The sequence below is a fragment of the Protopterus annectens genome, chromosome 8.part0 (assembly GCF_019279795.1).
Source record: "Protopterus annectens isolate FY-2018-M chromosome 8.part0, PAN1.0, whole genome shotgun sequence".
NCBI lineage: Eukaryota > Metazoa > Chordata > Ceratodontiformes > Protopteridae > Protopterus > Protopterus annectens.
Genome location: NC_056741.1, coordinates 1,534,092,292 through 1,534,106,240, shown reverse-complemented (window position 1 = coordinate 1,534,106,240; position 13,949 = coordinate 1,534,092,292). Strand labels below are relative to the sequence as shown.

General features: G+C 38.4%; 1 protein-coding gene across 4 annotated transcripts in view; it reads left to right on the top strand.

Moving 5' to 3' along the window:
- USP2 (ubiquitin specific peptidase 2) overlaps nucleotides 1-13,654 on the top strand; it is a 763,545-nt gene extending 749,891 nt beyond the window's left edge. For all 4 annotated transcript variants that reach the window (XM_044081123.1, XM_044081124.1, XM_044081122.1 and 1 more), the window contains one exon: nucleotides 12,236-13,654. In XM_044081123.1, the coding sequence (XP_043937058.1) occupies nucleotides 12,236-12,323 (88 nt within the window). In that variant the 3' untranslated portion in view covers nucleotides 12,324-13,654. The remainder of the gene's footprint in view (nucleotides 1-12,235) is intronic.
- Nucleotides 13,655-13,949: the final 295 nt, after the last annotated feature.

Below are 13,949 nucleotides of genomic sequence, written 5' to 3'. Positions count from 1 at the left end.
TCGTACTTCCAGCAAATACCTCCTTGACATATATAAACCCAATAAAAATATAGGGAAAGTCCCTCTACAAATACTATGTTGCACATGCCTGGAACGCAATCCCTCAAAACATAAGAAGCATTCATCAAAAACACCTCTTCAAAAAAGAACTTAAAATTTTTCTTCAGAGTACATGGTCTTGGCTTTGTCAACCCCCACTTCATCTAGCCTCTTCTCTTCTCAGCTTTAACTCCTTTCCCCTGTCTACTCTTTACTTCCTTGTACTTCCTCATATACCTTTATACCTTCCTCTCCCCTCACTTCCATAGCATATATATTCATATATTTAAAAACATTTTTGATTGAATGATTTATCTATTTGTTGTATGTACTTCATGTGTGATACTCTCTAGACCTGTCAATTGTTATTTAACCTACTGTGGTGGTGCTGCGGTAGCATTGTCGCCTCACAGTAAGATGTTGTCCTGTTCGATTCTCAGCTAAAGCGTCTTCTGTGTGGAGACATGCATGAATGGGTGTACCTTCATTGAAGGTTGTGCATCAGGGCTGGCAACTCTGCATGTAAAAATCTACTGCCAATCATTAGCGGACTGGAGTTCCACTGTGGCGACCCCTAACCAGGAAAAGCCGAAAGACGCAACAATAACAACAACATGTACAGATATTCTCTAACTGTTGATTTTTCTTATTATGTTTCATGGTGGTTTTAGTTTTTTACTCTTTTTTTTTTTTTTTTTTTTTATTTGATTTTTATTTTAGAAATATGTAATACTTCTGGAGCTTTTCTCCTCGGGTCTCCACTGAAAACGGGCCCCTGGCTCAGTTGTACTAAACGAGTTAAATGTCAATAAATAAATAAAATAAATAAACTGGATCAAACCTTTGGGACATTTTGTCAGTATGGTAGTTCCCTAGGGTTGATGACTTCCCAAAGGATGCAATAATGTGTCTTTTTGGCATTTAGTTTCAGTCCTTGATTTTGGCATCAGTTATTTGTTTGGGACAAACTCTCTAGTAAGATGGTTAAGTCATTTGAGGGTTCAGTTTGTGCTGCTAGCTTAGTCAGCCAGAGCCCTTTGGTATTTATTACCTTTTACTTCAAAAAAGTAAATGCCAAACAGGAAAACCCTGTGGGTCTCCACTGGTGACTGGCCTCTTTATAGAGGTAACCTTTCCTATTTTGTGAGCCAGTTGGCAATCCAGTGTGTGACATAGGGGTTTATTCCCAATTTATTTAGCTTTTCTACTATGCCTGAGTGGGGAATTTTGTCAAAGGCTTTCACCAGGTTGGTCTGTATGGTATGTACCATTTTGCCTTCATCCCTTGCTTTGTTGACCTTTTCAAATGCACCAAGTTGAGGAAGCATGACTTGCCCTTCATGAATCCAAAATGAGCTGGGTCCAGTGTTTGGAGGTTCCCTATATCCTGACTGATTAGTTCCATGTTACATCTTTCCATGGCTTTGTGTATGAGGCTGGACAAAACAAAGCTCATGAGAAATATGAATAACTTGGTTCCTTTGAAGGAAAATAATCTATCTCATAAAATGACTGGAATTGGGATCTTTAGAAAAGTGTATGAGCAAATTACATAGAAAAAATGGGAATTAGAGGAATGAAGTTTAAGAGAAGGCAGGAGTTGAATGAGCTACGTAATGTTTGACTGACAATGACTGAATAGATTATAAGTGATGTATAATGTCTGCAACTAAAGTTATGACAATATGGTATTAATATAAATGTATGATTTGCCTATGTTATATGTGATAGATTTTTTTTTTCTATATCCTGGTGGATTTCACTTGTATAACCTTTTGTTACAATTTCCATGGAAAACCTGTCCAAGGCCAGGTCAAACCTTCTGTTTTCTTTTCTGGAGCTTTCTCCCCAAGGGTCTAGATTCAAGAGCTATTCTAAAAGCAGCCACTTAGTCATCATGCCACACATTTTTCTAAGCACTACAGGATAAATACTTTTTTCTGGTGCCACAATTGGTTTTGCCATATTTATTGTTTAGGAGATACTGGACTCCAGCTCTGCACTTCAGACCACCTCCCAGTTAATATGAAAGTTTTGGGCATCTTCCCATTAGTAAACAGTACTGCAGCAGTGATCTGTTGAAGACATAGTACAATCATGCAACATTTACCAGAACAGTAGATGTCCAGGAAGATCACTGTTGCAGCATATGCACCCTCTCCCATCCCATCCATGTTTTAGTCATTTTTTATTTTACTTGGCCAGTGTGGACATAATTTTCCTAATTCCATTCTCTGTTCATCTCTACAGGAGTCCTTTTTTCTAGACCTTTTGCCAAAGCCACCTTTTTCTGGGGCTAGAAAGCTCTCAGGAACATCTGTCCCAGGCTTCCCTTATGTAACAGTACTTAGACTCATGCATAAGTTGGATGTACAAAGCAAAAGGAAGGAGCCCACAATTTTGTAAACTGGCCAGATGTACAGTATCCTTGGCAGGATACTTCCCATCAGTAAGCAATACTGAAACAGTGATCTAGTCAGACATCTATTGTGATGGTAAATTCTTTCTCAGCTATATTTTCTATACTTTACTCAAGCTGCAGAATGCTTTTAAATGTTTTATTATTGCACTGTCCATATGAGCAGGGGGAGGGGCTGCCTGTGAGAGAAAGGAGGATATAGATGGCAGAAAGCAGGTTGTGGAAGAGATCCTGAATTTCTGTATAGAAGGCAGGACACTTGAAGGACATTAGATGCAATGTACTAAGAATATGTGCAGAAAATAAAGCAGGAGATATGTAGTAAGTATAAGGTCTTGGTGGATGTTTTACTGCCAAAACAGCTAGGCCAGCTAAAATACTGAATAAGCACACCTAAGTGGGGGATACTTAGGACAGTGTCTGCTTTTACAGTTCTAATAGTACCTGTAAATGTAAATGTTCATAATATGTGTTATAAAGCTGTCATTCTGTGTGCACTGGGCACTGTGATTATCTATTTTCATTGTAAAATGCCTGCTGGAGCATTAGTATCTCTTGAGGCTGTCCAGGGACTTGTAGGGGGAAGGGAGGAAGGCTTTAGACACAGGTGAAGGGCAAGCAGTGTGGATCACTTATTGCCTTATGAAGAATTTCTGTGTCCCAACGTATGTGACTACTCAAGCTCTAAGGCATGTTTCTTCAGAGACCTTTTCAATGATTACAGTACAATTTATCAAGTGTCATATATTTTTTTATGGATGGTGTAGTAAAAACATCTGTTTGAGGTATTGAAATTCTCTGGAGAGCCCAGATTATAACATTTTGATGTCTGATTTATTGGCAGCCATAAACAAAATTTTTTTTCTGACCTAAAGGCAACATCTCCTAAAAGAGAAAGTTTAGCAAATGCATTCTAATTGTTGTTTTAACCTGTTTGTATTTGCATATTTTCCATGCATAATGATAGATGTAGACCATGGTCTCCAGTTAATGTTTACATGCCAAAGGCATAGGTAGGTGACATGCAAAAGACAGACTAACCTTAATATGTGTTTCTATAGTGGCATTCATTCAGTATCCATTTCCTGCTTTTCATTCTACTGCTTGCTAGAATATGCTTCAGTTCCCTCATGCCTGAATTGTACAAAGCAAGTACAATACCTGATGTTTAATGAGCTCAAAATATAAAAGGGCAATGGTTACTACAACCAAAGGATCATGTGAACATTTGAGGTGCTATGCCTCAGAATTATTAGTTTTTGTGGCTTAAATTTAATGTGTCCTTAATTTTTAAACAAGTTATTTTATGTTTTGATTGTATTTCTATGAATAATGGATGGTGTTACGGGGGAGGGGGGGTTGCTTGATCATTGATTTCAGAAACCTTTATGAGACAAGTTCGACAGAATTGGAGTTGATTTAATTGTGGTATTGCAAGTCTGAAGTGGATCAAATCACATTGTACGGGAAGAAAGTAAAATCCTCATCCATGTGGGTTTTTAGGTAATTTGATGCCCAATATGTATTATGTGGCGATACGAGTATAAACTATTAACAACATAAGTAATTTTTTGGCAAAAAAGACATGAACATCTACGAGAAGGTAGGTCATAAAGAGGCTTTAAGATAATAACTCTCATACCAGTCTCATTTACTGTTCAACACATTGCAGGCAGCTAGGAACTGCATAATAAAATAACGTATTGCAGTCTGAAGTCATGGTTTACAAAATCTTTTCATGGAGAAGCCGCACTGTCATGATGTCCATTTCACTGCGTGTGTTACTACAAGCGAGGTAGACCAAAAGCAAAAATGAAAGGAATGCCAACTCTCCAGGACTGACTTCTCCTTTCTTCTTAAACACAAATTACTGTTGGATGTAATTTCTCCACTGCTGATTAAGCCAGTGTTGCAGAAAAGCTTGTATGTTCTATATTTATTTGATTCCTTTGTTGTTTTTCAGAGGAATGCAAGCTTATGGGATTAATCCTTTTAGGGCAAGTGAATGAACAAGTTGGAATTTTTCTTAAATGAAAAGACAGTTAAACTGTGTGCTGCAAAGGTTTAAACCGATATAGGAAGGTCACAGCACATGAGCATTACCACTCTCCAGGTGCATCTAAACCCTCCGCCTGCCTCCGTCTCTCTTTCTCTTTGTCTCTTTCTCACTCCAGCTCTATTCTCTGCATTTTTCCCCTATCATAGCCATTTTTGAGGTTGCTCATATATGTAGTAGTTTCCTTTCATTGATTAAAAAAGCTATAATCTAAGTTCACCATATTAGTCTTATGTCAAGTACAGGCCCACTTCCTTGCACACTCTTTGAGAGCACAAGTCAGGACTGTTTTGTTTCATTTCATTTCCTCATTTTCCTTCCTGATTATATCGCATTCTGAAGTTTCTTTACTAATCTGACCACATAATGTCCTCATGAAAGCTGTTCCATGAATCCACAATGCATACTGTCAAATAATACTTCATGTATTGCCTCTTAAGTCATCCTTTGTACTTTGTAAATCTTGTTCTCACATATTTTCTGAAACTGTACTACTCTAGGTTCTGTTGAAGCCCCCTGAAGTACCCAAAATATTCTTTGATGACACTCCCTTACTAGTCCAGGTTGACTTTCCCTTTCTTCTTAAACACATATTGCTGTTGAATGTGATTTATTACTAGTCTACATGTATACTAAACAGGTCAAAACATTAAATTATTTTGATTGATGGCCATGGTATAATTTCCATTACCTTGCCTCATCTTAAAGTGCCACACTTTTAAATGTGTTCACTGCAAAGTGCGCCTTGTAAATGACGAAATATTCTTTGTTGCACAACACTAGATTTGCACTTTTTTATTGCTTGAAACCAGCATTACTCCATTTTGTCAAAGTGCCATTTCTCATTCACTCATAAAAATTCTTCCTTGATACATTATAGGGTGTGTTCATAGCCTGTCCAGGGTATTATCATAATTCACCATGGTCATTAACAAGTGAAAACATGTTTGAGCATGTCATAACCATCTCCCTCTTCATGCCAAATAAGAAGGAAATGAGGCATTTAATAATGAAGATGCTCTTATTTGACTGAGTGGTTATACAAGCAGTCACTTTCTGTTGTTCTTGTGCCAGCTGGTTTGTGTTTGCTACTGCTGTGCATGCCCAGAGAAAAGCATCTGAACAGATGAATCTACCACAACCTCTCATGTATTGCTATCTAAGGAACTCTACAACCCTGGACAGTAAGCAATGATAGTCTAGAATTTGAAGTTAATTACGAAGGACTGCAAAGCAAGTGCCAGACATGTGCACTATGAAATACAGGTGGATTACTGGGACCATTATTTTCCAGAAGTGTGCAAAAACTTGAAGCTATGTGTCAAACTGTTGAGTCTACTGCTTGAAAGCTGTGGCATAAGGTCACATATTTGTCAAATTTCAGATTATTTACACTACTTTAGTATTTCAACAGTTGTCAGGTACTGTGGATTAATGTGACAGAAAGAACAGGCAACTGACTGAGTGCTGCCCCCTTCCTCCACCTTACTAAAGAATGGTAACTATAAATTTAACCTTGCCCCTAGCCCAAACCCTAAATCTAAACTTAGAAAATCCCTTTCCATAACACTGCCACAAAAGAAGACATCCAGACACACAACACCTACAATGCACAGATGTACTACACTAAATCTATCCCCTTACCTAGCCCTTCCTCTAACCCACAAACATTCGTCTACACACTCCTAGTGGTTATGCCAAAACTCACAGTATAGCTAAAGGTTTTGACATTATAATCTGAAACCTATACTCACCGTACCTACATTAAGTTTGATCATACTTGTTTCAACAACACATCCATTCTACCGCTTCTGCAAAATTTTCAGCACTCAGTGAAGTGAGTGTTCAACCAGTTCTATATTGGTAAGCTTTAAATGCATATGGAGAGAGAAAATGAGAGAGTAACTGAGCAAGGTAATGAGGGATATGCATGGGATTGATAGAGGCAGTAGGGAATTTATTAGGGGCAGACACCACACAGACTGGGCCATATGGACATACAGGATGGTGACAATAGTGCAGTCACACACATGTAGAAATTGGGAGGTATGAGAACTAGTGATGATGAAGTAAGGATTGCAAAGCTAGTATGGGCAGTGACATGTTAAGGGAAGGGATTACCAGGCTAAGCAATCGAGAGGACTGCAAGGGGCTTGTCTGGCCCAGTGGAGAGCCCACCTAGACTTGGTCACCTCTCTTATTGATGTCATGGATAGGCTCTGTCTCTGGCCAGCTGCATGACTCTACAAGTCACACTATGAGGTGATTCATAGTGCCAATGTAAGCTACTGCCCAGCAGGCAAATGATAGTCCTTGTGCAACAGGAGGAGGAAAATCATGGTCCCTGGCTTGCACCAAGCCGGTAGCCTGCTAAAACTAGTGCCCAAAGAGGCCATGTCCACTCTGCTGGTCCTCACAAGATGCAAAATAGTTGCCCCTTGGGCATGGCTGCACATTTGGACATCTCATGACATGCATTATTGAGCCACAACAGTGTGGTAGTGAAAAATATAACTGGTGAAGATTCACGGTGTTATGGACTTAGTCAGCTAAATGTGCAGGTATAATGTGAGCACATCAAATTAACCTAAAGATTAGCAGGGAATAACATGCTAGTGATGCTTTTTTTGATAGCACAAGGCATTCTGGTAGAAATTCATTGACAATCTCACTAAATACTTTAATTAGCATAATTGTCATGTTATTAGGCCTATGTTGGTGAGACAGAGAAAAAGTTTGGTCCCCATGTTGTGGGAGACCATGTTAAGACAAGCAATCTGGGAATAGAAATTTACTGGAGAAGACATTGAACTTTTATATAGGCATAGTGAAGGAAGACAAGACTGCTGGTAGTGTACCTGTGTATTACACTGAGCACCCATAGTGGATGGAATCAGTAGGCATGAGTCAGGTAGCACACCACAAGGGCAAGTCAGGTTCATGCTGACGTGTGTGTGTGTGTGTGTGTGTGTGTGTGTGTGTGTGTGTGTATGTTAACCATGCAGAGCAATACAGTATAACATCATGACAGGTACAGGCTTACAGTGGTAGTAAAGGCAGCACAAGCAAATGACAGGTATGTGTCATCTGGGGGTGTGAGGCACACTCTGGTCTAAGCAAGATGTGCTAGAGGGAAGACTGTGGCTCTCATACATACATCACAGCATGGCTATACTTACAGATGGTGGGGGGGGCACTACTGTTTGTCTGCACAGTGATACAAAAAGGTCATTGGTGATATCGTGCCCAGTGCTGCTGGTATAGGACAGGGTCAGAATGGTCACAGCATGACATAAGACAGTTATGTGGCCATCAGATGGAGTTGGGGGAAGGGAGTATATATATATATATATATATATATATATATATATATATATATATATATATTGGATTAGTTAAGGTAATTCATTAACATACACAAGGCCTGATATGTGTAACGCAGGTGCACATCATGTCATGGGCTTATGAGAGAGGCAGCATCTGAAAAAGATCAGTTACCAAGTGAATAAGATGTTACCACATGCACTATAGACTTGCGGCATGGTCATACTTGATCAATATAAAACAGGCAAGGCTTTATGTAGCCAGGTGTGGCAGGGAGTGGTGCAAAACACCGCTATTGTTGGCAGCCCTAACAGGACTGTAATACAGGTTTGTCAACATTGCCAAGGACTAGTCTACAACAGGAGGTTGAACACATACCTTTCAACCTCATATCTCAAGAAATCTGGACACAACCAAAAATAATGGGGGGACAAAGGCCCCAAGGAGGGACAAACTTTAAATATTGCTCTTATAAATTTAGAAAATTGTTATAATAAAAGTTGTTGGGTTAGCATGCATTTTCTGAAGGATATGAAGTCTGAAAGTCAAATGCTTATCATTATTTAATCACTGTAATCCTCAATGATTAGACAGAAAACCACAACTTTTTAGTAGAACAGACCAAAAATATGAGGCAAAAATCTGAACATTCTGTGAAGACAGATCTGGACATTTGAGAGGTGTGGTTGACCAGCAGTGCACAAGCTACTCATAGAGGTGAAATAGTTCCTATTAATCCCTGTCCAAGGCAGTTGAGTGGACCCTTATACTTGGCAGTGATTTGGGTGTGGGAGATGGGCTGATAATGATTGCCTGATTATCTGTAGAGACTTCACCAAGCTATAAATATATATATATATATATATATATATATATATATATATATATATATATATATTTAAAGATGCATGAAGTAGGCTTCATGGAAACTATGGATGATTATACACACACACACACACACACACACACACACACACACATACACACACACACACACACAATAATCTTGTCTCATGCCATACACATGCATTCAATCTGCCCTATATGGAAACAAAGCAGTTACAGGACAGATTCCAACAATATGCACATAACATGCTCATTTATACATTGTTCATGAAAATGTATACCTAAACAGTATACATATTTAAAGTATACATTCAATAGTTAGACTCTGATCAGACAGTACATGACTGCAGGGATTTAATAGAGAGAACAGCAACACAAACATTCAAGATCCAAGTATTTACTAATAGCTGTTATAAATATAAGCATAGGAAGAGGAAGTAAGCACATACACAAATAAAAACAAGTGTTTTAAAATCTTCCCACAACAAAGCCTATGCACTGTGTCAGTCCATCTGTTTGCTTTCCACCAGCCTAGACTCCCTTGATGTAGTCTATGAGAGTTGGTGTTGGATTAATCCATTCCGATACTTTTCTTGGTGTGTGCATAGGAAGGAAACATGAATCAACTTCTGCATGGACACACTGCCCTGCCTGCTCTTATAGCCACCACCTCAGATAACCACACTTCTCTGGCACCTGAATCAATTCCCTTATTTGGGATATAAACAGTAGGGAGAATGAAAGTGTGTCCTGGAACACACTTGTACCATTTTACTGTTATGTGTGTAACGGCTGTCTGCTGCCATTTTTATTTGCAAGGTGGTTTTCCCCTCTTACTAATACTCTCACTTATGATTAGCATTTATTTGCAGAATGAGAGTCAGAAACAATGTGAAAAACTTAAGGAACTGGAAGGGCAAGAAAAAAGCAAGACTTGGAGATATAGAAACTAGAGCATTGGGGAGAGTGGAAAAATGGTAGCTCCTATGATCTTGCTTTATGTTTATTAACTGTGTATGTGCTTTAATAGTCTATGGTTGTGAGATCTTCTTTTGGCCATTTGTGTAGGAACTCCTGGAGTTTATCAAATGCTGCCAAGCTCAGAGTTGCAGAAACAGTCTCACAATGTTGATCCTTGTTTTGTTGTATGGCTTGCAGTTATGGAATATACTCAGCACTTCTCCAGGAGGAGCATTTTGGTTATGTTGCTCATGCTTTTGTAGTAACCAGGTGGAGTTTATTGGAAACAAATGTTCATTTCTAGGCTGTAACTTGTTCTTTGGTCGTAACGATTAACACTGTGCGATTGTATAAATATTCAGTCATTCTACTATCCCAAAACTCCCTTTTTTTCCCTTGAAAAAGTGCATGTGTTTGGTTTGTCCATTCAAAAATAAGTACACCATTCAAAAATAAACTGTGTAAAGATTACAAATTACTGGTATCTGGTAGTGCAACATGTTATGGTCTCACTACCAGTCTCCTAAGCCTTGTCTTCAGGATGCGTCATTGCCTGCTGACCATTGTATGGTCTCATTACCAGCTCTTTGTCTCCTAAGTTTTGTCCTCAGGATATGTCATTACCTGCTGACCATTGTAATATTAAGTAGGTTGTCTTACCTGTACATTATTTTTCAATGAGTGTCGCACTGATTATCATTGTAACAAAACGAATGCCACACTTTGTAACTGGTATATTTTTTGTACTGCTTTTGTAGTCTGTTCCTCAGAGTATAAATTGGCAGAAATTGATTAAAGTCAGTTTTGTTTGTGTTCTTATATTTATTGTTGTTAACTGGTTAAAACTCATTCAGCAGAGAGTGCTATTTAGAGGTGACCTTGGAGAGAGAAAAGCTCCCCATTGCACGTCTAGGGGGATCGTTAGAGTAGCCAGTCAACTTAAGCAGCATATCCTTGAGGAGTTATCAAGTTCATAGAACTATCAGATAAAAAAAAGCTGGCATACATATGTGAAACTTAATTTATGTGTCGTACGTTGCTTAAGGCTTGTGAATACCAGTTTCTAGAACTATGTAGTTATGTTTTCCTCTAATTTAACAAAACTGTAATTAAGCTTCAAGGAAAGAAGGCAAGTATAATCTATGGTGAGAAGTGCAGAACCCAAATGTTCAAAGTGAAGTTCTATATTAATTACTACAGACAAAGGTGTATGAGTAAAAACATGCGAGTTATACAGTGGAGGTCTGAAGTCCTGTAACTTTGTTCATCAGTGACTTTGATAAATCTTATGGAATGTAAAGGCTCAAAACTATGAATTAATAAGAAGAAAGTTATTTTATCATTCCATTGTATTATCTCAGTAAAATAAATATCCTTGGTATTCAGAAAGGTTTACCATTAGTGGGAATCCTTAATATTGCTGTTTTTTCACTCCTGGAAAAAACTTTTCCAATTGACAGACTGCAATCCTGCAGATTTCCTGTTAGGATGAGCGAAAACATACCGGATGTTCCCTTGGCAGAGAGGTATGCTAATGTGGCAATCTAGAGGAAAGGCTTATGGTATTTAGCCATGTGGTCTCCCCTGGAAATAGCAGTGGATTCTGATTTTTGCTGCTAAGCGATTCTGAAATTAACTCAACTAGGTAAATTCCCATTGTTGAAGGAGAAAGTTAACACCATCAAAGGACGGGGGTCAACCGTGCACTGCTATCAAAGGCAGAGTTATGAAGTTAAATTCAGTGAAGAAGGGGTGGTGGGGGTGTTAGTGAGTGTACGTGTACAGAGATGTTTGTGTCTGTAGGGACAACAGTGAAGCTGTGTGTGTGTGTGTGTGTGTGTGTGTGTGTGTGTGTGTGTGTGTGTGTGTGTGTGTGTGTGTGTGCGCGTGTGTGTGCGCGTGCGTGTGTGTTGGAGTATGCATGTGTATTCATGACTCTGATGGACTATTGGGGAGAGCTTATTTGTTGATGGGAGGGTGTGTTTGTTTGTGTGAGAATGTGCGCATGTTAGGATTAATGTCTGAATGGGCCACCAGGAAAAATCTACTTCTGTCAGGTCTTCACAGTTCTAATGTTTTAACCAGAGCAATTCAGAGATACACTAATGAGCAAATAATGAGGTCTTTCTCCTTGTTGTCTCAGAGTCACATTTTCTCACTGTCATGTAAATTTACTTACCTGAGGTAAGCAATTTCCACAAGCGGTAATGATTTTTCTAAGTATGAAAGTATGTGTGAGAGCTGGGATTTATCCATTTCTTATGTAGTTAAGTCATACAACTACACTTTAAGACAAAACCAAATATTCTAAAATTTCTAGTAAGTCACACCAATTCATCCATTCTTTGTTTGCTAAATGTATAGCAAGCATTTGTAAATGCCATTAAGTTATTGAATTAGAACACAGATCCATTCAAATGCACTGCCCTCATGCACAAGTACACACACTTGTGCACACACACACACCATATGGACGTTCATGTTTACCAAATAAGAGATGAAAGCTATCAAAGAAGCATGAGACAGGATGAGGATGTGTTGTGATTTTTCTGATGGATAAGCTCAATTTAACTTTTGATTTTGTTTTTCAGAGTAACACCAGTTTCATCCAGTCAAGTACGAACATGTGATGCCTATCTTCTCTTCTATGAACTCTCCAGTTCTGCCTCAAGAGTGTAACTTTTTGAGTTTGCAAAGATGTAATTGTTCAAAACATTAAAAAATATTTTCCAAAAAAAAAAGAACATCAGAGGGTCTTCATTGGTCAACCATTTGCAGTGGAAATGAGCAGAATGGTGGATTAAAGTTTGCTCTTTGGCTAGCCATTTTTGAAAATGTTGTCACTGACTGAAGAGAAAGAAAGCAGCAGATTAGGAGAAGTGAGAATGACAGAGATGAAGACTAATATTAACTGAGTTTGAATTAACACCAGCATTTTCAGAGGGTGATGCCCAATTTTGCAGACATCAAGGTCCAGATATTTCATCAACCTGCTGAGCAGGTTAGTCACAGATGGCAAAAAAGAAAGGTGTGTTTCTACGCATGTGCTGAGGGAGTTCTGTTCTACACATTTGATGTAAGAAGTCTCATGCTTGGAATGTTGATGCAGCATGGCCAGTGCTGTTCGTTTGTAAGATAATTTTAAGAAATGGCTAATAGCGGAGGTGGATATAGGAAGCATAACAGCAACAAATTGTTACGGTGTGTTTTTGTTACTCGTTCCAAATCTTGGCTTCACAAACCTGTCTAAAAGGAATCTCCTAATGCAAAGGCATTGAGGTGTATTTATTTCAAAAAGTGCAAATGCATAGCAGTTCCATGGGTTTTCGTGGATTTTATGTGTATGAAAAGTAAACTGAAAATGTACTTATTCATGCTAGTCAAAACAGTAGCAGGGGCAGCTATTTAAAACTCTTAGATGATTTGCTAAAATGTGAAAGTTCACTAATCTTACTGTTTTGTACTTTGATGTGTGCCTTCTGTTTTTTTAAAGAAAAAGGGGGTCTGAAATAATTTGTAAACTCAGAACACTGTGCCTCTCCTCTGATTCTTCCTTCACTCAGGGTCTCTTCTTCTTAAAGTGGCTTAAATGGGAGGTACTTTCAGGCCCCTAACTGAATGCTAGCAAAGACAAGATATGGAACTTGCAATCCATTAGGCCTCTTGGGTCAGAACAAAGAGCACTTTGCCCCCAAGTACAGCCTCACTTGGAGAGTTGGGCACATGGTCTCACACACACACGCACACGCACGCACACACGCCTTATTAATTCTGATTTATTTTTGGTAAGGAGGCGCTGATAATGGAAAGTAAACGGCTTAAATAGTGTATGTTTTTTGGTCAGGAAGAAGCCAGGAAAGTGCAAGAACCTTGGCTTGTTCTTCTGTTTTTGAATATTTTTACCAAATGCACGAGAATCACTGTAACAGTATTGTAGTTTTCTGCAGAAGATGACTTGTGTAACAGGAAACACAATTCTTGTTTACTGTGTAAACTGGAGGAGAGATATTTTATATAAAGTGTGATAAGGAATTGAACACTGTGAATTTAACAAAAAGAGAACTATATATTATCTACTGTATATAATGTGTGCATAGATGTAGCTGTGTTTGTGTGTATGTGTGTGTGTCTGCATATAGGCATGCACACACATACATATACTTACATACTCTTGTGTAAAAGATATATATATATATATATATATATATATATATATATATATATATAAAATATACCTGTGTGTGTGCATATCTTGTGAATGAAGAAACATTAGACATTATGCAGACTATGAAACCCTTATGTCTG